This window comes from Ceratotherium simum, chromosome 16 (genome assembly GCF_057802395.1).
Source record: "Ceratotherium simum simum isolate JZ-2026a chromosome 16, ASM5780239v1, whole genome shotgun sequence".
NCBI classification, from domain to species: domain Eukaryota; kingdom Metazoa; phylum Chordata; class Mammalia; order Perissodactyla; family Rhinocerotidae; genus Ceratotherium; species Ceratotherium simum.
This window is the reverse complement of record NC_141915.1, coordinates 21,718,935-21,746,679: the sequence shown is the minus strand read 5'-3', so window position 1 is coordinate 21,746,679 and position 27,745 is coordinate 21,718,935. Positions and strand designations below refer to the sequence as shown.

The following is a 27,745-nucleotide window of genomic DNA, read 5'->3' as shown; positions in this document are numbered from 1 at the left end:
GCACTGGAAGTTGTGAGATGGGGTGTGAGGGAGACTTGCATTGTATTCCTTGGTGTGCCTTTGAATTTTGATCATGGGCATATTACTTATTAAAAATTTTTTTTAATGTACTATTCTATGCACAGCACTTCTACTTCAAGGAATTTATCCCACAGAGATATTTGTATGTGTATTGGCAATATTGCATGTAAAATGATGTTAATGATAGCGCTGTTTATAGTAACAACAATGACAAAACTAGAGCAACCTGAAAGTTCATCAGTAGGGGCTGGTATACCAATTATAACATGTTTATACTGTTGTTTAGAAAAACGAGGTATGAAAATTTCCTAATATGGAAAGATTGCTGAATTAGGATAGAGTAGGTTGTGCTTCAGTCACAAACAACCCCCCAAGTCTCAGCAGCTTAATGTAGGAAAGGTTTATTTCTCACACATGTGAAATCTTCCATGGATCTGGGAGACTCTCCAGGCAGCCACTGTGCACTCAGGCTGCTTTGATCTTGTGGCTCTGCCATCTCAAACACAGAGCTCCCTCGATCATCCAGGCAATATGCACAACAGCTTTCCTGTGCTTTGGCCCAGGAGTGTGTGCATCCCAGAGCCCGTTGGCCAGAACTAATAACATGGCCTTACCTAACTGTAAGAAAGGGTTGAATGTGGGAGAACAGATGGAATGTTTGGGGTACAACCATCTTTGCCATATTAGTTAAAGTATATTAGTTGAAAACAGCAACATATAGATTAGATTATATGATGTGTATGTATATTTATGTGTATATGTAATTTTACTTAATAAATATACATAGAGTATAGGCACATAGTTTTCTGGAAAGATATATAGGAAGTTCTTAACAGTAGGGACCTCTGGAGAGTGGGACTAACGTTACCCTGTGTGAATATTTTTACCATTATTTTTTATATTTTCAACCTAATAATAAAATGCTTAAACTGCCTTAAACGCTATAAGTGTAGTCTCTTTTTTTTTATTAATATATAATAAGACAATAGATTTAATTTATATTAGTTTTGTGGGTTTTTTTCAATCTGGTTTAAATCGACTCCAGGAAATCTTTCATGAAAAAAAATTCAGTTTTGAGAAATCTGAATCATACAACTGTTAATTTAGTTCGAATGAAATTAATTTATAGCTCTACTGCATATGTGTGTATATAGTATGTATAGAATAGAGAGAATTGCAAAATCCACCTATATTTGTACTTCCTTATGTTATTTAGTTGAGCGTTACATGTTGCCAGCTTTTTAAAATGGGAAATGCCATTCACCATTTACTCTGCACCACTCCTTTCCTGAGTATGCTAGGAGTAAAGGGCAGGCAAAGAAATAAGTAATTCATTCATAGCAAACAAGCAAGGACCTGCCTTGCATTTCCTTGGAAAGCCAAACACCCAGTGAGCTATAAAAATACAGTAACAGATGACGTAATCCTTGCTCCTAAGAGAAATATTTAAAAAGTGTATTAATCTCCTTAGGCCTTCAAAATATGAAGGTTCATTTTTACAGGTTAATGCACTCTTTCTACAAAGCCAGACATTCTCCTTTACAAATGGGGTATATATTAAACGTACATTTAAAAAACACATTTAAACTCGAAATGAAACAACAAACAGCATCACACCTTAGGTGTGGTAGCATAAGGTTACTTTTATAATCGTGATCTTCTATCTGTCGTCAAACGCTCCGAGGACCATTTAATCCCTGAAATTGCGTTTAGCCTGCAAAGAGCCATGTGGTCTGAGCTCACCTGTCTGTCAGGGTGAGTCTCGGGGACCCCAGGAGAGAGCACGCTGCCCCTGAGATAGCTCTGCCAGGACTAGGCCCACAGCCAGTGGTTCTTCGGGCCAGCCCGACCCCAAGCTCGATGCTCTCGTGGGCTGCTTTGGCCAGGGTTAGACGGCCCTGTAAATGTCAGCCTAAGTTAGTGCTTCTTCTTTGAAAGAAGTCCTTTGGTTTTGAGGTTATTTCTCTGTTTTATGTGTAAATGCTGCCTCATTTTGATGGTTTCATTGCTTTATTTGTTAGTCATCTCTGCCAATAACCCACCTCACCATCAGTTTTGGCTCCAAAACCAGACTCAGTATATGAGGGAATCCCACTTCCGAGTGAAACCTAGTGCACACTCTTTTGGTCTTCATTTCTCTGGACCTGCTCTCATCATCATAATTTGGTTCACTACGACGGCTACATTCAGAAAAGATGTGTCTTTTCCAGACAAGAAAAGGCTGTGAAGCGTGTTTTGCCAAGGGTTAGGCATTAAGTTAAATTGGATTAGAAATAAATAATACAAATTTTCTTTTCCTAGTGTAGCTAATAGTGCTGAACCATAAATTTAAAAGCAGGCCTTATTAAAAATTTAAATGATTATAAACATAACAAATAATAAAAATAAATCAATGCTTACATTTTCTGAGCTTTTTATGTACTTTTGAGTTAGAGTTGATAAACTGTTCCTAAGTATTACACATTGTAACATGGTCCTGCTGTGGATGACTGATATCCAGCTTGTGTCACACACGACCTCACTGTGAGAGTTTAACAGCATCCAGAATGGTCTCTACTTTGTTGAACAAAATGAGTTCACTGATCTCACTCTTGGCTGTCACTGTAATGTCAAATTGCCATAAATGTTTCTAAATGCTCTCTATTTCCATACTTTTCACAGACCAAACAACAAACAGTTTGCAGACTGGAACACTTGGAGTAACACTGTTCTAGGAACTATTGGAGAATATACAGCAATGTAGAAACACTTGAAATATTAAATAGCAATAAAAAATTCGGTAGCTTAAAAGGGAAATAGAAGAGATGCCCCAGTGCAGCATCGATTAATTGACAAATAAGCTGTAGGGAGAGTAATTATCCGCCATGTCCAGTGAAGGCAGAGAGATCATTCAGGCTAGAAGTGCCAAGGAGAGCCTTATAAAGATGATGGACATAAAATATTTCTTGAAGGATGATAAGACGTTTAAAAATATAAATTGGATCAATTTTATTTTATGAGTAATTGTAGTATCTTGATGAACTAATTGATAAATTGTTCTATAAGCCAAAGTAAACTTACACAGTCATACTAATTAGTAATATATAAATACTGATTTTACTACAGAAATCTTAAGGTCAGCCTTTGAATGCAAAGGGAACTTCCTTGCATGTGTTCATTTCAAAAAATTAAGTTAAAAAAATTAAAAACAATAGTCTTTGTTCTTTTGAATCATTACAAATTTGTTGATAGTTACTGTGTTTGCACCAGATTCTTTGTAAGTGGGAATATTCAGTAAGTAAGATTCCTTTCAAAAGCTCTGTTTGGCAGATGTTGTTTTGTAATATGGGATCAATCCTTGCCAGCTCAGTCTTCCTTTTTTATTTATACTGTGTGTAGTTTATATTGCATCACTTCCTTTGCAAGAGAATTGACTACAGTATCCTAGGATAGGGTCATTTTTTTTCATTGTTTTGCAGAGTGTCTATTACCTATTTATGGTATTAGAACTTTCTATTAGTCATCATCAGAAATTAAATGGGAATTATTATTATACCTGTCAACTGATAGTATGGTGAGCCGTATACAAGTTACAGATGAATTTTTTTTTTTTTGCCTAAACCAGTTTTATTATTTTTAAACACTAGTGCCATTTTATTTATTTATTTATTTTTATTTATTTTGTGTGTGTGTGAGGAAGATTAGCCCTGAGCTAACATCCGACGCCAATCCTCCTCTTTTTGCTGAGGAAGATTGGCCCTGGGCTAACATCCGTGTCCATCTTCCTCTGCTTTATATGGGACACCGCCACGGCATGGCTTGACAAGTGGTGCATCAGTGCGCGCCCGGGGGTCTGAACCTGCAAACCCTGGGCCCCCGAAGCGGAGCGCGCCCACTTAACCCCTCCGCCACTGGGCTGGCCCCACACTAGTCCTGTTTTAAAATAGGATAATATCCCTTAAAAATCCATTATTCTAGCTTCTGTTGAAAAATCAGAAGTTCTGGCACAACTCAGTCCACATTTGAAAATAGGAACTGTCTACGAGAGTAACAGCTGCTCCCTTGGTACAGGGCACACGCTCGTACAGTCCCCACTGTGCCCTGTAGATTCCTTCCTTTCTGCTTCACTCATCTGTCTTGCTGGCCTGGCTTCCATAGACAGCTCAGTTTAATTCCTGGACTAGTGAGTAATAGCATGATTTACCCACCAAATCCAAAACTATGCCAAAACTAAACCTTCAGCTTTTCCTGCACCATCAGTTACCTTTCCTAACTCAAATTATGTATCATTTGAAGAATAAAATGGTATGTAATTTTGTGGTTGAAATAAGTTGATTGATCTCAGAAATAGATTATTATAATCTGTATAAATAAATAAATAAAATATAGTGTGTATGTATATATATTTATGTGTGCATATACATACATATATGTGAGAATAAGACGAATATGAAAACACGTTAACAATTGGGGGATCATTTGAGCAAAGAATATTTGGGAATTTTTTAATGCTCTTCTTACAACTTTTAGGCTTGAAATTATTTCAGTATGAAAATTATTTTTAAAAGTCAGAGCTAACTCTCAACCACTGATTGTCAGCAGTGAGAAAGATTTTTCTTCCCGAAGTGATTAATCTTTTAGTCAGAATTTGAGGGCAGGGAACATTTAAGGCCAACCTAATTGATACCATGTCTTACAAGTTATTTTCCAGAAAAAGAAAAAAATTTCCTCTAGTTGATATGAAGAATAAAACTGAGGAAAAAAAATGTTTTCTATGCATTAACAACCAAAACAATTTGTCTCTGCATCCAGTTGTTAGTACCCTGCCATAAGAAAGCACTCAAAGCATAAATTAATGCATTGCTTCTCTGTGTCCAAAGAAGGACCTTATTAGCAAAGTGTATACATATTTGCTGATGTGTAGGCGTCCACATATTAGATATTTTAAACAAACAACCATATCGTCAACAGGGCACAGGTATGAGCTGTTTGTTCATTTGTGGTGATGAATTTGTGCCAGTTTAGTCCCACACTTCGGTCTAATCAATGGTGTGTCTCCTAGAAGGCTGGTCAGGATAAAAGCTGTGGTCCACACAGCCATGGCAGAGGACAAAGTCAGCAACGAAATTCATTCTCCTAATTTTCCCAGATAAACTAAACTGTCCCGGATTTGGATTGTGGAAGCCCCTTTCGCCTGGCTGCAGTATCCTTTTGACGTGTCCCTGGCATTCTTTGAGAACTTCTTCACTTTCTGGCTTAGTAAGATTCCAGGCTCATCTTGTGCTTTCTCTGGCCCAGTGATGGAATCAGCCATTTCTCAAAGCCTTGGTTCCTTTTAGTGGAGTGTGGCATTTAGAAACCAAGATCTGGGTAGTAGATGTGGCCACTGCTACTGGAGTGGCATTGATTTTAGGCTTTCTCAGCCGAGTTTCGGATAGGGGTGGGGAGGATGTGATCACAAGCATGCGCACGTGTCTGTTTCTTTATCTTTCTATTTATATTAAATATCATGAGTTCATGCTGATATCTCCCATTCCAGTCCAACACCACGGGGTATGTTTTAGCCTTCTCTCTTCCATATTTGTAATTTCCTTCCGCAGTAGTGAAAAACCTGGCTCCCATCGTCCTCAACATATTTACTTATTTTCTTAATCCCCCTGTATATAACTAGTTTCCCCACCATGTGGGCCACCTCCTCGACCCCTACCCTGCTGGACTGCAGCTGCACCGGTGGAATCCTTACCCTGGCCCCACCACACACACTGACTGAGCCAGCTGAATCCTCAGCCCTGGCTCTGCCAAATACACTGGCCAGACTGGCCAAACCCTTGACGTTTTAAACTTAGACGAATTGTAAGCAAAAACTTGAGACAAAGTATTTCCTGAAATTGCAAAATAAGAATATTATTTTTAGTTATTCAATCGCGTAGTTTAGTTTTAATTCTTATTCACAGAAGACGACAGGACTTATTTAAGTAAAGATTTGGAAATAATGCTATTTATAAGTAGGCTCAGGTTTTCCTTTACTTTTTGAAATGTAATATTAACAGACGTTTAGAGAAACTGTTTACTGCTTAGATGAACTAGAGGACAGCTACTTTCTGAGGGCAACTACAGCTTTTCTTATTGGCCTGTGAAGCTCTGAATTCCGAGTTGTGGTTGGAGTGACACTTAAACAAAAAATAAATATTATAATATTTGTATTAAATTGGCAACCATCTACTTACATAAATTCCTTTCTCAGTTTGATCTAGCAATAAAAAAGATTTAATTTCTGCTTTAGAACTAAGAAAAAATAGGGAAAATTATTTGTTTTTTCCATTTCCTGATGTATTTGATCTGTTTTTAGTTTTTGACTCTTTTCTTTGCCACCACATTCTTATTCTCTTAGTTCACTTCCTGATGTCTGGTATTCCTGAGTATAGACAACACTTGGTTATTTTCACAAGTAGAGAAGGACTGACTGGATAAAGCAAAGTAGTACATTATTCATATCTTGTTTGTCTTTGAAATGTGTTGATTTTTATAATCTGAATCTGGGCCCATTTAATACTTCGTGATTTTGGTAATGAATCTCTTAATGGTTCCAGGTTCCTCCTTCCTTAGTAAAAATTCCCTTGGGTCCCATGGCAGTGTACTAGGAATAAGGAAAAATAAATTAAAAAGAAATTTGGCTCATAGTTTCCTAGGAAACTTGTTTACAATATAGGAATAAAACTGTCAAATGCAACACCTCAGATATCACGTAAAGATGAAAACTCTTTGCAGAGTGGTAATAGTTGATGTCTTTCTCTTTTTATATCTTTTTTTAAATCCCTCCAAAGTCAGCTCCCTTCTCCTTACCGTAATAACTCTATTCCAAAATGAACAGCCATTATTGAGGGCCCCCAGTGAGCAGCATTAGATATTTCACTTGAGGATGCCATCTGACATGCTTAATTTCGCTTTAGGGGCTGTCGGCCTCAGAGGAGTGACAGCATTACCAGATTAGCACTGTAAAAGTTCTCTGTGACCCCAGACACTTCTAGCATTGGAATACTTAGTGTGCCAATTTAATCTCCTTCCTTCCCCCAAGGCTACTGTCCACAGTCCAAAAGCCAGGCCACCTAAATGACGTAAATCCTACACTGCTGATAGGGGAAAGGAAGTTAACCCCTCACTCTACCTTAGACAAAAGGAATGTTGTTTAAAAAAAAAAAAAAGAAAGCTAAGAGAAAATGCTAAATATAAGTATAAGGATAATGCAAAATTAAAAGCTTTACATGAGGAAATGTGACCTCAAGATGTTACAGACTTCTGACAAGGAAAGCCAAGGAGAGCCAGCTGACCTAGTTTCTGGCCATTCATTCATTCATTCAATAAATACTTGTGCTAGTTTTAAAATCCTCTGCTCAGCTCTGTGGTGGCTGTTAGTTCACCCCAACAGAAACTATAGCCCAACGAATAATTTAGGAGCATCTGGGAAACTTGCCAGTTTTCCTATTCTTATAGTAGAATACGTCCTGGAGTAGAAATAGATCTCCCTCCCAGGCCAATGAAGGCTTTGCTGTTTAATTCAGATTTCTCCAAGGAGAGATGGTGGTTAGGTGACTGATTTAAATATGTGGTAATTGCCTTCTTACCTATAACTAGGCATGTGATGGCAACAAAAGAAGGTTTTGGAAGATTTTCCATTAATATTTAGTAAACGTATGATTAGCAACATAGTGGAAAACATCTTGGCACAGTAGGTACACAATAAATATTAGTTTAGTGTGACTTTGTTTATTGAACTTAAAACAGGGGTTGTCACAGTAACCGAAATAGAAATAATCTGTTCACTTGACTACTTACCCATTTATTTCTCTTCAGTGTCTCCTGCCACAAGTACTACCCAGCTTGTCCCCAAAAGCTGCCCATCTGCTTGTCCCAAGACTCACTAACACCTAGGAACACCTTGCTTTAAATAAATCAAAGCCTGATTCAAATATGAAAATTGGGATAAGGAACTACAGTTTTTAAAAAGTGCTGCAGTAGACTGATTAGGTTTTCTGTCATTTACTAAATTAGGCATCATTATTAAGACCTGTTAGGTTTCCTGTCACCCAGAGAACCCCAGGGAGTAGGATACCTAAGTACAGTGTAAGGTAAAGAGGCCTCCTTCCAGTGTAAATTTGAGGGCAGAGTGGAATAAGAATCCTAAGTTTATCCTCTTTAGTTATAGTCCTCAGACCTCTGTGGGATTGTTTATTTACTTGTTTTTTAAGAGTATTCAGTACTGCAGTTTAAGTGGTTTGTAGTATTATTTAAAATGCATAATTGTCATCAATTCATATAATTGTGCATTCCTCCCAAAGGGTTTTCTAACTCAGGTCCAGGTATCGTTCATTTTCCTGAGCTGTGTTGATTTATAAATAAGCTAGCTCCCTGGTTAAGGCAAAATGCAGTTAACTACTTCTATGCCAGGCAGCCAAATGGTTACTGTAATAGGAACTCATTTTTATTTATTTATTTATTTTATTTATTTATTTTTTTATTTTTTTTTTGTGAGGAGATCAGCCCTGTGCTAACATCCGCCAATCCTCCTCTTTTTTTGCCGAGGAAGACGGCCCTGGGCTAACATCCGTGCCCATCCTCCTCCACTTTATATGGGACGCCGCCACAGCATGGCCTGCCAAAGCAGTGCGTCGGTGCGCGCCCGGGATCCGAACCAGCGAACCCCGGGCCGCCGCAGCGGAGCGCGTGCACCCAACCGCTTGCGCCACCGGGCCGGCCCCTCATTTTTATTTTTTATTGCGATAACATTGGTTTATAACATTGTATAAATTTCAGGTGTACATCATTATACTTCTACTTCCACATAGATTACATCATGTTCACCACCCAAATAGGAAATCATTTTTAAATGGAATGGATGAAAAGGAATAAATGTATGAGTTGAGCCCTTTGCTGGAAAAATATTTATTACTTACTGATTGGAAGAGAAAATAGAGTGTCATGTTATTAATAGGAAGTTTTGTCCTTACGTTTTGGTCTGGATCTTCATGCCTCTCATTATTAAACACTCAGCATTTCAGAGCTAAATAATGCTATTGTGACTTATTCATATGCTGATATTGTAAAATATGTAACATCTTCATTGTGGGTTTTTGTTTTTTGTTTTTACCAATTTTAAATGCATCTGAATATTTAAACATCTGTCTATTGGTCTGAGGGTCTGTAGTTTCTGAGGACTCTTACAGTCACTGTGGTCCAGTTCACCAATCTCTGTATTTCCTCTGCTAGGATTTTAACAAAGTCAGTCGGTCAGTTAAGTAATTAAATGCTATAGGGTGGCAAATGATGACCAAAACAGACAATTTGCATTCCATGGTGTGGGTTTGGTAAGCTTATAAACATTTTATAATCTTGTGAAAAGAACAGCTTTCCTTGTGAGATCAAAGCGTCGCCATTTCAGTATTCATTTTCAACAGCGTGTTGAAGTTACGGGTGCTCTGACCTAACAGTGCTTCTCTGCCCAGCGTGGAAATGTCCTGACACCAGCAGTAGTAGAGATTCATCTGTTGTCAAGTGACTGGTTGACTGAGTGCCCTATGAGTGGCCAATATCCTTCTCCTCGCAGTGACAGACTTGAAATTTGAGCCTTTTTCAGATACCCCTAGCAGGCAAAACAACAAAAATTGAAAAGCTGTCTATTTACAGATGTCAACCCAGCCGCTGTACTTGTGGGCATGATTTGCTAGGCCGTATTTGACAGATTATTTTTTATCCTTGAGACCTATCTCATTTTCATTGAAATATGCTATACAATGTTCTGTTTTCTTTTGCCAAGTGAATGAGTTGTGATTTTTGGTAAAAGTGTCTTTCGTAGTCAAGAGATTCAGACAGTGTACTGAGAGGTAGCCATTGTATTTTTTTCTTTAAACCGGATTGCCTGGGACCTTAATAGTTAGCCTTTGTGGGGAGAAGGTGTTGTGTTTATTTCTGCTATTTTTTTATACCAGGAAGGTCACATTGCTGAGTAGCTTGACATGATCAAATTTAGTTATTAAGAAAGTTTAAAGTAGAACCCAGATCTCTCCTTTCTCTAAAATCTTTTTCTTGCTTTTCAATTTGGCAGTGGAGCCTCTGGTCTCCTTGCAGTGTTTGCCTGCCGTGACAGGTGGGGATTTCTGGATGCCCTCTCTGTGCTCTCCATACTCTATTGTCATCCTCTCTGTTGTTTCCTTTGTGTCCAAGGTATTGGGTTTAATTCAATGACGGGGGAAGGCAGAATGAGAAACATCTTTACCTGGGTATCTCTCAGGTATCTCAGACTCAACATAGCCTGTCTGAATCACGGTCCCCTCCTAAAATTGCGCTCTTCCTCTGCTGTCCCTGTTCTCGTTAATAAACAGCATTGTGGGCTGCTCCGCGTTGCTCATGTGAGAAACCTTGACACCTCCCTCTTTCCGCCTCTCGCATCCAGTAAGTTATTATGTCTAGTGAATTCTGCTTCTGCTCTTGAGGCCCCGTCCACTTCTCCATGTGTCCACTGCTCCATCTCAACCAAAGCCCCAGTCATCCCTTCCGGGGACTAACGCAGTAGCCTCCTAACTGCTCCACCACCAGGTACTCGGTTCCTTTCCACCCTGCGGTCAGAGGGGGCTTTCAGAAAAGCAAAGGTGTGATCAGTACTTAAAACTCTGCCCTTGAGATAAAGTCCAGCGTCCCTACCATGCCTGCAAGGCTTTGCATTCTCAAGCCCCTCCCCTCACACACCTCACACCACTCCCTGTCTCTCTCTCTCTGCTGTGTGGTAGTCACGTCCTGCTCTGGATTCCTCAAACACCTGTTCCTTCCCTTCGCCGGTGCAGTGTTGCCTCTTCCCGGAGCTCCTGTGTAGTGTCTGTCCTTCTCTTTACCCTGCATTAGGGTGGAGTGGAGTCTGCCTGTTCATTCCTCTACCTATGGCTCCCAGCACGGTGCTTGGAACACGGACGCTAATAACTATTGAGTGAATGAACAAATGAATACAAATAAAGTTAAAGACGACAATAAGAACATTTAAAGTTAATATTTCTCTGCAAGGCGTGCCTTACTATATAATAGAAATGTATTTTGAAAAAGAAATCATTGTCTTAAAACATATATATCAAAAACAATTTTTTTCCATTGCAAAAAAGAAAAAGGTAAAATAATTCAGCCAGGCGTCTCCTGACCACACTTTCTGGTTCTACCTTTTGTGCTGCTCACATGAAGAGATGTTGCTCTGGAGAAGAAAACCAAGAGATGAACTCAGGAAGTCAATAAAACCACTGCCAGTGGCCCTAACTAGTTTCTTATGTCCTGTGGGAAGCCTAACGTTTTATGGAGGGTTTTTTGGCTTGAGAGGGTCCCTCTGAACTACTAGAAGAATGCTTTCCGGACATGATGCCAAGCTGGATCATGATTCATTACGCTAACAAAAGTGACCTTGCTGTGAGGATAAACACAGCACAGCAGAGATGCAGCGCACTGGACAATGGGACCTGAGTGGAGGAAGGACGCTTCCTGCCATTCAGACGGCTTGCCGTATTGCTCGTAATAACGGTAGGACTTCATATTATTGCACTCTTGCCAGGCGCCAGAAGAGTGCCGAGTGTTCCAATGAGTGGAGTATCTCATTTCTTAGAACAGTCTTGTGAGGTAGATACTAGCGTTGTCCCACTTTTCAGATGAAGAAAGTAGGGCACAGAGAGGTTCAATAACTTAACACATAATCATAGAGCTAATTGGTGCTAAACTGCAGTCAGGTTGCAGAGCGTACTTTCCTCTGCTGTCGAGGGCCTGGGGATACCCATATACTGTGGTGCTGCTTCTCAAGCGTTCTCTTCTAAGCCTTCAGTGTGTTAAGAAAATGTCAAAGTAAAGCATCCTATTCCAGATGCTCTTAAGGCAGTGTAAGACAAGAAGTGCCTAGAACTACCTACATGGAGATTGTATAATCACATAAATAATGCAGATGTCAGTAACTTAATTTTTAGGATATGTTCTTTGAACTCTCTCACTCCTAAATCTGGATTAGGTATCCTTTCTCTAAGCATCCTTTCTATCTTTGTTATTGCCTTAAATCTTTTCTGAAACAGCTTGATGGGGGGAGGGGTGTGAGTCAGAGAGAGAGTGCAAGAGGGGAATGATAAATTAAAAATATGTAATTTTTAAACCCTCTATCATTGTGCTTACTACATGGCATTGTCTGTTTATGTGATCCTTTCAGTACGATAATACCATGCCTTATTCTTCTTTGTAACTCGGGCTCTTGGCATAGTGCCTGGCACATGGCACTTATTAGTTGCTCAGATGGTTTTGAACGTGCGCAATCAGTAACTAGCAGAGCCAGGATTCAAACCCAGGGCTCCAGGACTGTATGACTCCAAAGCTTGTAATCTTTCCAGCAAATAGTCCCTGCCCATCTCAGGAATGTATAGTCTGACAAAGGGGATACAATAAACTGACTCCATCTCAAGGAGACCACGATTTTGCCAGAAGAATCAGAAACAAGATGCCTTCACCCTTGGGAGAGATTCTCATTTAAGAACTGGGGAAGGTGGACTGAACCTTATTGAAAGTTGGCAGTAAGCTAATGAACGTTGCATAAGTTGGGTGCATCGGTAAAAAAAGGGGTCAAAGTTTTGTGTACTTTGAAAATAAAACTGCAGTATAGGCTGTCCTTTCGAAATGGGCCAACATCATTGGTTACAAAACCGCCACCAAGGAAACAGAAACTCTCGTACATTGTAGGTGGAAGTATAAACTGGAAGTATAAATATAAATTGCTGCAACCTCTTTGGAAAATAATGTGACCGTAATTCATAAGTTTAAATTGCACACATTCTTTGAACCAGCAACTTCAATTCTGGAAATGTGTTCTACAGATATATGTACACATATGCACAAAGAAATACATACCATTATATTCATAGTTGCATTGTTTGTAGCAACAAAAGATTGGTAACAACCTAAATGCCCAGTAGGAACTGATTAAATATATTACTGTATATTCACCCATGAAATGAAATGCTATGCAGACATAAAAAAATGAGGCTTTTCTCTATTTGCTTACATGAAACTATCACCATGATATATATTTTTTAATTAGAGAAAAAAAGTCATTTGTGTAAAAAAACTATGTATGCATATGTGTGTCTATGCATAAACTATTTCTAGAAGAATTCACAGGAAACCAGCAGCAGTGGTTACCTCTGATGAGGGAAACTGAGAAAGATGAGGGAAAGAAACACTTTTCACTATCCATCTTTTGACTCTTTTTACTGAGAGTCTGTATTGCCTATTCAAAATTAATGAATTAATAACCATTTAAACTTACTATATAAAGAAGCTTGGAAGTTGGGTTTTTTATGGGCAACTTTTAATTTTGATATAATTTCAAAGTTACAGAAAAATTGCAAGAATACTACCAGAAACTTCCTAGGAGTGCGCCTTGCATTTAGGTGTTATCTCTTTAATTTCTTATAATCTGGGATGTTATTCAGCCTTTCTCTCTTTTCTTGACTGTGAAATTTTCCAGTTATTTTGCAGAATGTCATTCAAGTCACATTTGTCTTATGTTTCCTCCTGATTAGATTCAGGTTATGTGTTTGTGGCAGACACCACGGAAACAATGGTTGTGTCCTCCTCACTGCATCCTATCGGGAGGCACTGTACTACTGTCTGGATTCTCAGCCCTGCAGTGACCAGAGATGAGGCTCTCCTTCAGGACACACGTAGAAGCTTTCAGGTCATTTTGCAGCACTTGAGCTGGGAATTTGTGTCCCTGAGCTCATCCTTTTCATTCATCACTTTGTCCAGCGACATTTGGAGCTACCAGCCAACCTCATATATTTGTTAGTTTTCCGAAAATGTTTGCAAGTATCATATACGCAGTTACCCAGCTCCTTGCTTCTTATACGAGTTGATTAGGAGTATCCAATGGAGATATTTTGTATTTCGCTATTGCCACATCACACCATGAACTATCAGTGCTCTCTATACTGCTGGAAATAGAGTCACTGGTGGCTGTAAATCTAATCAGATTAGAGAGCCGATTCCAGAAACCCCAGAACCAATTTAGAAAACTTATATCCTTAAAATTCTGTTTCTCTAGAGCCAATCTTCGTCTGGGTTCTTCAGAGAAACATAACCAATAGGATACATACATACGTGTGTATTTATATTTACATATATACATATATAAAGAGATTTTTGGCTCACACAGTTATGGAGGCTGAGAAGTCCAAGATCTGCAGTCGGCAAGACCCAGGAGAGCCAATATTATAAGTTCTAGTCTGAGTCTGAGTACGAAGGCTGGAGAAGACCTATGTCCCAGCTCAAAGACAGTCAAGCAGAGAGAAAGAATTCTTTCTTACTCAGCCTTTTATTCTAATCAGGCCTTCAATAGATTAGATGAGGCCCACCTATTTTGGGGAGGGCACTGTGCTTTACTCAGTCTAGTGATTCTGGTGTTAATCTCATCTGGAAGCACCCTCACAGACATATCCAGAATAATGCTTGACCAAATGTCTGGGCAGCCCACGGCCCAGTCAAGTTGACACATAAAATTAACCATCACAGGCGCATGTGTCAGTCTGTTCCAATATTGGTGATGTTAACTTTGATCACTTGGTTTAAGTGATCACAAGTTTCTCCACTGTAAAGTTATTGTCTTTCCCTTTGTAATTAGTAAGTAACTTGTGGGGAGATAGTTTGAGGCTATATAAATATCCTGTTCCTTGTCATACTTTCAACTACGAGTTTTAGTTTCATACACTGATAATTTTATAACACATCATTCCTTCTATATTTCTTAATTGACATTCCACTCTAAGGAAGAGCTTCTCTTTCTCTCATTTCTTTCTTTTTAATATCAATATGGACTCATAGATTCTTATTTTATTCAATGGATTACAATGTTACTGACATTACTTATTTTAATACTAGTGTGGCTCCAGATTTGGCCAGTGGGAGCCCATTCAGGCTAGCCCCCGTGTCCTTTTGACATGTCCCTGTCAGTCTTTGAGTTCTTCTCTATTTTCTGGCTCAACAAGATATTCCAGGCTCATCTGATACTTTCTCTGTCCTAGCTCTGGGATCAGCTTGTCTCCAAGAAGCCCTGGGTCTTAAATTTTAGTTAAGAAGAATGGTATTTACAAACCAACACTTGGATGTCATTGCTTCTATGTTCTCGCAGCAGACAGAGCTGGGAAATACTTGCACATATGTCTCCCTCTCCCCTCCATTTATTCTGCCATATTCTATGAGTTTGTAATTCAATTCCAAGTCAACCCTACATGCTCTATAACTTCCTTCTCCAGCAGTGAAAAACCTGTCTCAGAGGGTGAATTGGAGTAGATACCATTTAATTATATTTTCCTGGAATAAAAATTGTTATTTGTATCTAGATTAGGTGAAATTGCTTCCATGAAAGGAAAAATTATTATTTTCTGTTGGGACATGGGGATATGGCCCATCTTTTAAAAACTAAGTGACATCTTGCTGTATTTAATCCTCCTGTACCCCCGTTTTTGAAAGTCATAAGGGTCACCAGAAAAAAGAGAAGTGAAATTTAACACATAAATATAAATAAAATGGTAAAGATGGTAAGTGATTTAAAGTTTTTCACACCTGATAGTCTGAATTTTCTCTATAAATAGGATGGAAAACCATTTTCTGAGAGAGTGGAGGTAGGCTAAAGAGATTCACTCATTCATTCCTTTATTTTTTAATTCATCAAATATTTAACCATCCTCTATAAGTTCCAAGCCCTGTATTGCATGCTGAAGATAAAGCAGTGAGCAAGATAGATATGGTCTCTGTTCCCCTGGAGACAGACAATACACAAGTAAACAAGAAACTACTTGTGGTAACTACTATAAAGGAAACAAGTGTGGGATGATAGGTGCAATTTAGATGGAGAAAGAGCTTGTTTTATTCTCCACCAAAGCACGCAGTGATCAGGGGTGGCATGAGAGGAGCCAATATCTGGGTGTCAGATTGACTTAACCTTGAGGTTTCCCACTGGAAAGATTTAAGGACAGGAATGAGCAGTTAGATTGATATTTTAAGATCATACTTGCTGCTGTATGGAGAATGGATTGCAGGGGGTCAGACCAGTTAAGGTGATGCACCTGTGACTTCACAGTCTTGCTAACCCTGTTCACTATCAAAATTCTTGGTCTCTAGGTAAAAAATTGTGTCATGTTGTTGATTTGATTTGCATTTCTTTGAATGTTAGATTGAGACATATTTTCACAGAATTTATTTTGGTATAACTAGTTGTATTAGTTTCCTAGAGTTGCTGTAACAAATTAGCACAAACTGGGTGGCTTAAGACAATAGACAGTTATTGTCGCACAGTTCTAAAGGCCAGAAGTCCAAAATCAAGGTGTCAGCAGGGCTATGCTCTCTCTGAAACCTGTCAGGGAGAACTCTTTCCTTGCCTCTTCCTAGCTTCTGGTGGTGACCATCAAACCTTGGCGTTCCTTGGCTTGTAGCTGCATCTGCCTCTGTCATCATATGGTGTCCTCCCAGCCTGTCTCTGTCTTCACGTGGCATTTTCCTCTTCTCGTAAGGACACCAGTCATATTGGATTAGGGCCCACCCTAATGACCTCATCTTGATAACATTTGCAGAACCCTGTTTCCAAATAAGGGCACCTTCACAGGTACCAGGGTTAGGACTTCAACATAACTTTTTGGGGGGCGCAATTCAGCTCATCACGCTAATAATCTATGGGTTTTTTTGTTTTTCCAGGTGGCTAACCTATTTCCAACACCATTGACATTTATTATTGGTATATTTATTTGCTGTTTTTTCTTTTTTGTGTGTGTGAGGAAGATCAGCCCTGAGCTAACATCTGATACCAATCCTCCTCCTTTTTTGCTGAGGAAGATTGGCCCTGAGCTAACGTCCGTACCCATCTTCCTCTACTTTATAGGGGACGCCACCACTGCATGGCTTGACAAGCAGTGCGTCAGCGCGCGCCTGGGATCCGAACCTACGAACCCCGGGCCGCCACATCGGAGCTCGCGCACTTAACCGCTTGCGCCACCGGGCCGGCCCCCTTTATTTGCTGTTTTGAAATGTCACATTATCATATTTGTCTTCAGGAACACGAATTATGTGATCTCTGTTATCTCTATTATCTCCCACTTCTAAAATTTTCTTCTTTCTACTTTATTTTAACTTGTTTTTCCATTTCATTTTGCTTTCTTTCCTCCGCCTTTTCTTCTTGTCCCTGCCTATTTTCAGCAGTGTCCATTCCCCTTTTTATGTCTTTTAATATGAACTCCATTTCTTGGGGTTTTTTTCCTCTTCCATTTTTTCCTTGGGCTCTTCCAGCTTCTCATCTCCTTTTTAAAAAAATGGTTTTAAACATGATTTCTCTCTTTTTTAATGATGTTTTATTTGATCTGTTGGTTTAGAGGGCTATATTTTCTTTACATTCTTTGCTTTCGTGCAGAAATATTTTTCAATAATTTTTCTCCTCATGACACACTTTTTTTTGTGGGCTTTCTTGATCTGCCTTTTGTCTGTCAGATTCTTTGCCTGCTTTTCTCTTGTAACATCTTATCATGGGCCCCATTCTCGATCACTTTTGATTACATCTTTGAATAGGTGTGGTTGATTCTGAGTGAGTGAGTTGTTGAAAGACAGTGTGTTTTGGAATGACCAGTAGATCACTGAGTTTGGGATCTGTTATTTCTAAACCCTTTCTCACCAACACTCTTCCCTGAAATGGCAAGAAGTTTGCCTGACTAGCAAGCAGGTCCCATATGTGTGCCATGAGGCTTCTGGGAGGTGAGTTAGCCGTACCTCTTTTCGTTTATCAAGATCATCTGCTGCAGATCAATCACACCTACTTTTTCTCTTTTGCCTCATCACTCTGACAGCCTGCATTTTGCAAAAATGTAATTTCTGCTCATTTTTTTCATTTAGCGCCACCTTGCGGCTATTCAGAAGTGTCAGATGGAACTCATTTTATTCTGCAGCCACCTGCATCCTGAGACCCTGCCATTCTCATCAAAAGATTGTTGGTTTGGCTACTCAGGAACTGGAGCCTACTTCTGAAGAACTCTGCCCCAATGCCTGAGATTTGCAGAGGCATATGTTCACTCTTAGCAACCTCTCTCAACTAGGCCTGGTTTTCGTAGCACTTGGCAACCTTTCTTCATAGCTTGTGTTTCAGATTTGTGGCTAGTTTTTTGCTTCCTAATAGGTAAAATTTTCTTTTCTGTTTTTATTTTGTCTTATTGTTCTTGTTGTTGATTTTCAGAGGGTAGACTAGGGCCAAGATATCACTATTCTGTCCTCCTTAAATGGGAGTCCCTTAGATGGTGTCTGAAGTTGATACTGGACTCAACTCTAGAGAACTTGAGTGTTTAGAGATTGTTAGAAAAGGAGGAGCTGACAAAGGAGACTGAGGAGGAAATCCCAGAGAGTGTGGCCTCACGGAAGCCCAGAGAAGAGTGTGTTGAGGAAATGGGTGTCAATGTCATGTGCTGCTGAGAAACAAAATAAGATGAGCAGAGAAAATCAACCAATGCATTTAGCAAATTCATTGGGAAATTACTTTGAGAAGTTTGATCAAGGTTTACTGAAGCGCTGGAGTGGAACCCAGATTGCAGTTGGTTAAGGAGATAATGGAAGGCAAAGAAATGGCATGTATAGGTGAACAACTCTCCTGAGAAAATATGAATGTTCATAGCAACTTAAGATTTTATTTGCATTGAAAAGAGAAGGAAACTAGCCAAATCAATGTGAGTAAGCAACACCTATCTGAAAGTGTATGGTCTCGTGAAATGAATAATACTTAATCATGAATAAAGATTTTATTAAAAACATAGTGGACCATTCACAGAGAATTTTCCTCCTGATTATAATTGATTCCGTATGGCTTAAGAAGTCAATCAAGGATAAATTCTGTCAGTGGGCGAACCGAACTTAGAAGCCTCACGAGTACATTTGAGATCTCATTATCTGAAATAAATTTCTTTTTCTTTTCCACCCAGCTCCAAGTTAGATATATTTTTGTGTGTCTTGTTCAGTAATTGTTCAGATTGTGTCCAATTTCCCTTTGAAATAACTCAGATTTCTCTTTCCCTCGTTTCAACTGCCATTCCCCTCACTGAGGGCCGGCCATAGTGATCTCTTTAGCTAGAAAAGTCTTCACTATTCCTTGTTTCCAGTCCCATCAAATTTAAACTTCCTCAGCCTGGCTTTCAAAGCCTACCATGTCATATCAAATCTGACTCCCTACTTCTCCCGCTGTTCTCCGACGTTCCCTAGTACAAGCTTTCTGCTCTAGTTAGGCCAGCCTCCTTCGAGTTCTTCTAATCTTGACACCTGGTTCTGCCTCATGTTGAGGATTATGTCTGTCCACAGTTAAGCATTTCATTGTCTTTAGTATTGTTTTACGTGTGTTGCTTCCCCTCCCGCACAGTGTGCTGCTTCTCTGTAGGGTTGTGCGTGTAGTCTGCCCATGACTGATCTGAAGGAGCTGCATACATCTGACTTCCTTTTGGAGGTAATCTTTTATATAAGTGACATGAAAATTAATAAGGCTATGCTTTTAAAATAAATGTTTGGGGCCGGCCCGGTGGTGCAAGCCGTTAAGTGCGCGCGCTCTGCTGCAGCGGCCTGGGGTTCCCCGGTTCGGATCCCAGGTGCGCGTGGACGCACCGCTTGTCAGGCCATGCTGTGGCGGCGTCCCATATAAAGTGGAGGAAGGATGGGCACGGATGTTAGCTCAGGGCCAGTCTTCCTCAGCAAAAAGAGGAGGATTGGCAGATGTTAGCTCAGGGCCAAACTTCCTCACAAAAAAATAAATAAATAAAAAATATAAATGTTTCAGAATTCATGTACAGAAGACTATTTTTCTTCGAAGGTGTACCCTTATAGTTTCTCCATCGCTACTCATTAATTCAAAAAATTGTCAGAACCTCTTTGATTCATTCAGAAGCCAACGAGAACATCTGGCTCATTCAATAAATACTTTTAAACTTCTTAAATTAAGTTTTAAAAATCAATTGCTGTTAAGCTATTTTAACCTTTTGGAGAGTTCTAAAGAAAAAAAAATCTGAACAGAGCCAAGACCATAATACTGGTGTTGGAGATGGGGTATCAAAAATGGCTTCCTAAGATAAACAAACACATAGATAAGGAGAACAGATTAGTGGTTCCCAGAGGAGAAGGGGGTGGGGGGAGTGCAAAAGGGGTAAAGGGGCACATACGTACGGTGACAGATAAAATCTGGATTATTGATGGTGAACATGAAGGAATCTACAGAAACTGAAATATAGTGATGTACACCTGAAATTTACACAATGTTGTAAGCCAATATGACCCCAATAAAATAATTTTTAAAAAAAGAATGGCTTCCTAGAGGAGCTGGCTTCCTAGAGGAGCTTAGGCTTTTAAAGAAAGAGTGAGAATCTGCCAAGCAGATGGGGGAGGATGAGACTAGGTGGGGAAAAGGCAGAATGAACCCCATGGGCAAACCATAAAGGCATGATGACCTTGGGAACTGTAAATAGCTCATTAATGTGAAGGCAAGAGTGACGGAGACAGAGAGGGGGTGAGGAGGTTTTGATGGGTGGATGTGTTGTGGGTAGTTAAGGGAGTCAAGTGAAGAGAAATGTGGAGGCCAGAACACAGGAAGACCTCGTGTGCCCTGCTGTGGAGTTTGTATATTACTCTTTAGGGTTCCCAATTGAAAGGAGTTTGTTGTAATAATCTTTGCTACTGTAGCACATGTTTTTATATCTTATCTATCATACTATATTGTTGTTATTTGCTTACAATACTTCCCTGTTCTTTATTCCTTTTTTAATTCCCAGGGTCAGGCCCAGTCCAGTCTGGCACAGAGTAGATATTGAATCAATATTTGAAGAATGAATTATAAAAGTTCGTCATAAAGGGTTTCCACAGAAAAGTCATAGAAATGCCTTCCTTGGTCTCTTGTAAGAAATGGCATCACTGCATTTGTTATCTAGGATAATTACTGCCATTCCTCCTGGAGGCAAACCAAGCAGGTGCCTTACCTCATTAAGGCACATTACCTTAGTGCTTATTACTTCATACCCTAAGGCTTTCCAAAGCAAACTGAAATCTTGGGTTGGTGTTCAAGTGTATGCTGGCACCATCTAGCGGTGATTTTAAGACCTAACCAAATTGGAAGTTTCGTCTTTGATAACCACACTCAGAGTTCCAAATAAGATGAGCTTCTAATGTTTTGTAAATCACTGAAGCATCGTATTTAATATCATATTTTGTGGAGCCTTTGCCACTTATCTTCAAGTTAATAGTTACGCATTTGATGATTTTATACATGTATATTAATTGTGTTTTACAAACATGATGCCTTAGAAGTTTTGACAAACAAAATATTCTGTTTGAAATAAAAAGGAATTTCAGAGCAAGTGCATGGTTGGACAGACCTGGAATCTTAGGAAAATATTCTAATCTCACATGTTATTTGCTGTGTCTCTTAATCACAGAGTTCCAGACTCGTGAGGTAATTTTTTTCTAACGTCCTTCCCCTTTTCTTTATTTTTTTCTGTTTGGACAGTGTTTTTAAAACTAAAGAATCTTGTCCTGTTCATTCTTATCCTTGAGGACAACTGTTGAGCGTGTCCTGCAAATTTGCAGGTTAAGCCAGAAAGGCTTGAGGAGTGAACCTTAGCTTTTTATTATTTTTGTGGGTCTTTGCACATGAGTTATGTAGACATTTTGCTTGTGACTTGTAGTTGATTGACAGCTGAGGCAAGGAATAGGATTATGATCATTGAATTAATTCCTCGCATGTAGGGATTGCTGTGATCTAAGCAGCAATGTTAATAAAATAAAAGCATTTATTAAAAATCTCCTTCATGCAGAACATAATTGGAAGCATAAGATTAATTGCCTTTTGTTTTAAAGTACTTACTCAGTGCCAGCGGGAGAGAAGGGTATAATTATCACCCTTTTACAGATGAAGAAGCTGGAACGCATGGAGGTTAAGTAGCTTTTACAATGTCCCACTGCTATGAAGTTTTCAGTGTGAGCATTCAGAGCAGATATAAAGGACTCCAGAGTTGGTGCTTTTAGCTACCATATAAACTTTCTGTCTAACAACAGGGAGGATGCATAAGAAAACCACAGTAGAAAAATGCACGGAAAACCTTAAAGTGCTTAATAACTTTTATTTAAATACCCACTAACTACTTGATAAAAGTCTTGGTTTTCATTTATTGTCGACATTACCAGCATCTGTTTGTTTCCACTCCTAATAATAGCCCACAGTCTTCATCCCAGTGTAAAGGAAGTTTAAGGCTCTTGCCTTGTGGTCTCATATATATAGTTACTTCCCTGCCCCACTGGCCCTACAACAAGAGTGCTTCGAGACTTGGCCACTGTCTGTGGACCAGCATTTTGCCCATCCCGGCACTCTCTTCAGCTCTTGGAAGTGAGCTATGTCTACCTGTGCCTCTCGGCAGGTGGAGTGTGTTTGTGACAACTACTTGTGTAGAAACATTCATTTGGGCATTGGCCTAGCTCTGGTTCATGTATGTTTATATGTGTGAGTTAATGTGTAAATAGTGAATATATATGGGTTTTCTAAATTATATATCGAAATTTTTTCTTTGTAAATATAGACATAATTTTGCACAATGGTAGTCATATCATATATGCTGAGTTTTTAATTCTTTTTTTGTTGTTGTTCCTATGGCTTCCTTCTAACTGCCCACTTGGCCTTCCTCCTCATCACCCTACTGTATGTATACATACAGGGATACATAAAACATAACATGTATTCTTCCATATCTTTCCATGCTTAGGTAATCATTTACAAAATATATCTATGTACAGTTATACATATAAATCATTTATGGGGTGGCTTTTTAGCCTTTTATGGTAAAAAAGTGGGATCATATTATAAATACTTTTAAAAATACACATACCTTTCAACCAGCTATGCCATTCCTGGGAATCTGTCCCACAGAAATAAAAGCACTGATTTGTAAGATTATGTGTCAAGAGTATTTTCTACAGTATTGTTCATAATAGCAGTAAGGAAGGGGATGATTGAATAAATAATGATATGTCTACACTATGGAATTTTAGACAATCATTTAAAAAAAATGAAAGTGATTTGTTCCAGACGTGTTTCCTTTACCATTCTCTTTATTATGGATTTTACTGTTTTTATTCCTTTTCTGACGTTTTAGTGGGGTTTCAAGAGGGAGAAGAAATAAATGTATTTGGACAGTTTTCTTTATAATCAAAAATCTAGCTAAGTGGATTTCCAGACCTGCTTTAACTTCTATTTATTTTCTTCCTAGAGCTCTCAGAGTGTCTTCAACTGTTTTAATTTTTTTCACTTCTTACCCTTCTTTATTTTGTAAATAGGAAATCCCCAGCCTCCAAAAGATAAAATCTTTCTTCTTTCTTGGCTTTTAACCCCTACTGGTCATTGCTGCCAGCAGCATCTGAAGGGACACAGCCTCAAGCAGTGTCTGTAAAAGTAAACTCAGAACCAAGGAAACATCAGTTCAGAAATTGTTCGTGGGATATTTGGATGTTCTTGGAAATAAGACACTTAGAGGAAAGAAGAGCATTTCTGTATAACCACAGCTACTTCTTCCTTTTCTTTGGCTTCTGTGCAGATTTGAGAAAGGGCGCATCTACACGTTCATTGGAGAAGTCGTTGTTTCTGTGAATCCTTACAAGTCGTTGAACATCTATGGGAGGGACACAGTGGAGCAGTATAAAGGACGTGAGCTCTACGAGAGACCCCCTCATCTTTTTGCTATTGCTGATGCTGCTTACAAGGCGATGAAGAGGCGATCGAAAGACACTTGCATTGTGATATCAGGTACTGAGAGCGGTCCCCTGCACTTCCAAGGTCAAAATGTATTTAACTTGTTTGGTACTTAAGGATCCAGACAATTGATGAGATCTTTTTTGAAGTGAGAAATGGAAACAATTTCATAGGACAAAAAAATGTCGTGAACATTCAATACCAAATTATTTATGTCATTTCTGACCGTTCTCTAGTCTGGGTTCATTTACAAATGCATACTACATTGGGATCGACTTCTGGTCAATTTTGTAGACTGAGCTGACATAAAAAATCCTTTCTCCCATCTCAAACACATAAAAGTACTGGATAAAATGTAATAAAAATTATTTTAAATAACAGAATGAAACCAAGAAAGTGAAATCCTGAGGTACCAAAAATGAAGAACGAACTCAAAGTCAGATTGGTGAATGGGAACTAGTGTCGAGGGACATACAGAGGCATGGGGGCTGGAAATTGGCTCTCAGATCTGGGGCCAGAGCTTTAAAGCCCGAGAGGAAGGAGGCAGGTGACAGACCCTGTGTGCCCAAGAACTGGAGCTGAACTCTCTGCACAAGCTGAGCTCTGCAAGGAATCTTGTGCAGTGAAGTGGGGACAGAAAAGTATCTGCCCACTGACCCAGGAGAGCCTCCCCCAAACTGTGGGGATTTCTTTCAGTGCTAATAATACCTCACATTTGCATTAGTGGCTTTATACTTTTTAAAATGCTTTGGTATCTTTATTCCATTCTGGCTATCAAAACCACTCTCTGAGTGGTAAGTAGAACAGTTGTGTTTCTGCTTTATAGGTGAGAATATTAAGGGTCAGAGGAGTCAAGTAACTTAGTGTTGGAGTTAGAGAAGTCTATCTTAGGACTGCATTTTATGAAAACAAATTATGCAGACAATACTGCCTGATTGTCAAAAAGTAAACAATTGTATAAGTGTATAAAGTAAAAGCAAAAAGTCCCTTCCCCTTGAATACCTTGTTCCCTCCAAAATGCCAGTATTATCGCAAAATAACAGCTGTGAACAATAGAGTACATTATCTGTGCATGTGCAAATACATGTAGTCACACCTCCATAGGTCATTATGCTATAAATGGATAATTATATTATAGACTTATAACTGCTATTAACAAACTTGTTTTTCCACTTGAGGATATATAGTGGACATCTTTTCACTAGAGTACCTATAAAACTAGTGCATTCTCTAGCAGTTATGTCATGTTCCACTGAGTAGCTGAATCGTTTATTTGCCTAGTCCTCTACTAATGGGCGTGTTATTTTCAGATTTTCGTTATGACACACAGTATAGTCTACAGCAATACTCTTAAAACCTTTGAAGATTCTTCTTCTTATTATTATTATTTGATTATATTATTATTTTTAGTATTTCCATAGTATAAATTTCTACAAGTGGCATTTTGGGGTCGGAAGGCACAAACATTTAAAAATTGGGGTAGATAATTCTAAGTTGATCCCTTCTTTCTGCTTTATACCTGTTGTCCTTCTTTTTCTGTGACACCATGTGTCTGGAGCTTGCTATTTTGTTTTGTTTTGCTTTTCACTAAAATTATTCTAACTTTGATTTTCTGAAATAGTTATTGTGTCCCTGTAAAGATTAAAAGAAATTCTGCTATAGGAAATAAGCTTATATGAATTTAGCTGTGGCCACTGTTTGAGTCACTAGACCTAAGAGTCACTGCCAAGAACTAAGACTTTAGTCTAAGGAATTAGTTTATCACATTTAATCCCTTGATATTTTTCCTAAGTAAATCTTGATTTGTAATCTACTTTTTAATTTACTTCTACAATAGTTTTATTTTTTTCAACGTATTCAGGTGTACTAGAACCAATACCGTATCTAGACAGAATGAAATAACTAAAACAAGCAAACAGTGCAGCATAAGGGATTTTAGATGAATAACTAAGATCAAAATTTTAAATTATCCTGTTAAAAATTAGCTGACTCTTGGTTTAAGTTATAATGTTAAACCTTGCACAATTTTCCCTCCAGGGGAGAGTGGAGCTGGTAAAACTGAAGCCAGTAAGTACATTATGCAGTACATTGCGGCCATCACCAACCCCAGTCAGAGAGCAGAGGTTGAAAGGTAAGTGCCGTTTAGTGATGGGGAGAAGTTCTGATTGGAGCTTCGTTTTCTGTACAGACTTGACTAGGCCTAAACTCTGATATGTATCGGGCATTTATTGATGACTAAACTGCTTTGATTCTCTTGTTGTATACTGTCTGTATACTTTTATTTATATCACTATATCTATTGCTGTATTTGTTTTTAATAGAAAAATACTACTATGGTAAGCTTTACTTAAATATAAAACAAAATAGAATTATGCTAAAACAGATGCAAGTGTCCCCATTCTAGTTTATAACCGCTGCCTTAAATATTGTGTGTGGTCGGCAAAGATGTTATAATTTACACTGGTAGGTGTGATTGTTCAAGCTTTCACAGGTTCCTTGCTCTTTCTACTGCACTAGTGTTTTGTTTTGTTTTTTAAACTGTGCCCCGAGGAGCCCTAGGTTTCCTGGAGTGAAGGGGGGCTCTGGGAGGCAGATCTGTGCCTTCCCATCATTGTTACAACCAGGATGCCTGATATTAGAAGTTCTAAACATGATTCATTTTCTGGAAGGGTTTCCTGCCTCACCATGCTGCTGCTCACAGTAAGATGAGTAATAAGGCTGGTGTGCACTGCCTGGGGCCCAGCGTGTCGCACAGCGTCTGGCACATAGTATTTACTTAATAAATACGTAACGAAGGAGTGGATGGGTTTTAAAAAAAAGAGAGAAATGTGGCTATAAAGCAGCATGACTTAACTGTCTTATACGGTACAGACTTTTTAAAGAGAGGAAAAAAACAAGTTTTCCAGAGTCTACTTTAAAGCTCAGTATTCATTTACTGAAGAGTCACGCTCCACATACACATCACAGTCTTCAGTTCTATGAATAGAAAGAAAGGATGCTGTGTTGATGTGAAAGAAGAAAATTTAGACCAGAGTACTCTACGTGGGCTTTCTTCTTTTTGTCCTAATTGGGCTGGATTGCCAGGTCAAAAGAGGCATTTTTCTTCATTGTGACACATCTTCACTTCTGATTCTGACTTTGCAATCTAATATGACAAGGGCAAGGATATACGTAAGTTTTCATAATTTCCTTAGGAGCTCAGGAGAGTAACTAGCTGAGAACTAAATTAATTTCATTGCTAAACCTGGTTGGTATAGTCGTATAATGCATATGTACCTTTACTAGTCTTTTACGAGCATATCATAATTATAGACAGTTGCTTTTATTTACCATAAGCAAGCAGTTTTCCCCCACATTTTAAAAGTGTACTTTCGTTCATAAGGAGAAGTGGTAGGCTCATTTGCAGTTGTCAGGGAGGGAACAGTGGATCTGCTACGTCGGGTTATTTCAGTGGCCAAAGTTATTTCTGCAGGTATGCCTGTGGAAGAGGAATTTTGTCGGTGAAATAAAAACAAAGACATAAGCACTAGCGTGAAGTAAAAATGTATCCATTGGGAGAGACCACTCTATAAAAAGTTGGCATTCATTGAATAAAGAATGAATTAAATAACTGGTACAGAGAGATTCCATATAGCTTCAAACAAAATAATGAGCAATTTCTAAACTAATAAAGACCACATTTATGATGGATAACTCAATGCAATAAATTTCACTATTCTAGGCTTTATAAGCGAGTACTTTCAAAAATTCTATAATTTTCTGTATCACTCATTCTTTCAGAACATATCTTTTTAAGATTTTTCTTTGTGTTCATAAAACATGTTCATTTAAAAGAAAAACTAAAAATTACAGCATTATGTTGAAGGTGCAAGTGCCCTGTAATCCTGCCCTACCTACCCCATGAACCTAGGTAACCACAGTGAAGTGTGCTGTTCCCTCAAGATTTTG

General features: G+C 38.8%; 1 protein-coding gene across 3 annotated transcripts in view; it reads left to right on the top strand.

Moving 5' to 3' along the window:
* Nucleotides 1-27,745, top strand: part of MYO1D (myosin ID) — a 312,458-nt gene that overhangs the window by 61,963 nt on the left and 222,750 nt on the right. For all 3 annotated transcript variants that reach the window (XM_004441886.3, XM_087440786.1, XM_087440787.1), the window contains exons 2-3: nucleotides 23,643-23,851; nucleotides 25,835-25,928. In XM_004441886.3, coding sequence (XP_004441943.1) covers nucleotides 23,643-23,851; nucleotides 25,835-25,928 — 303 coding nt within the window. The remainder of the gene's footprint in view (nucleotides 1-23,642; nucleotides 23,852-25,834; nucleotides 25,929-27,745) is intronic.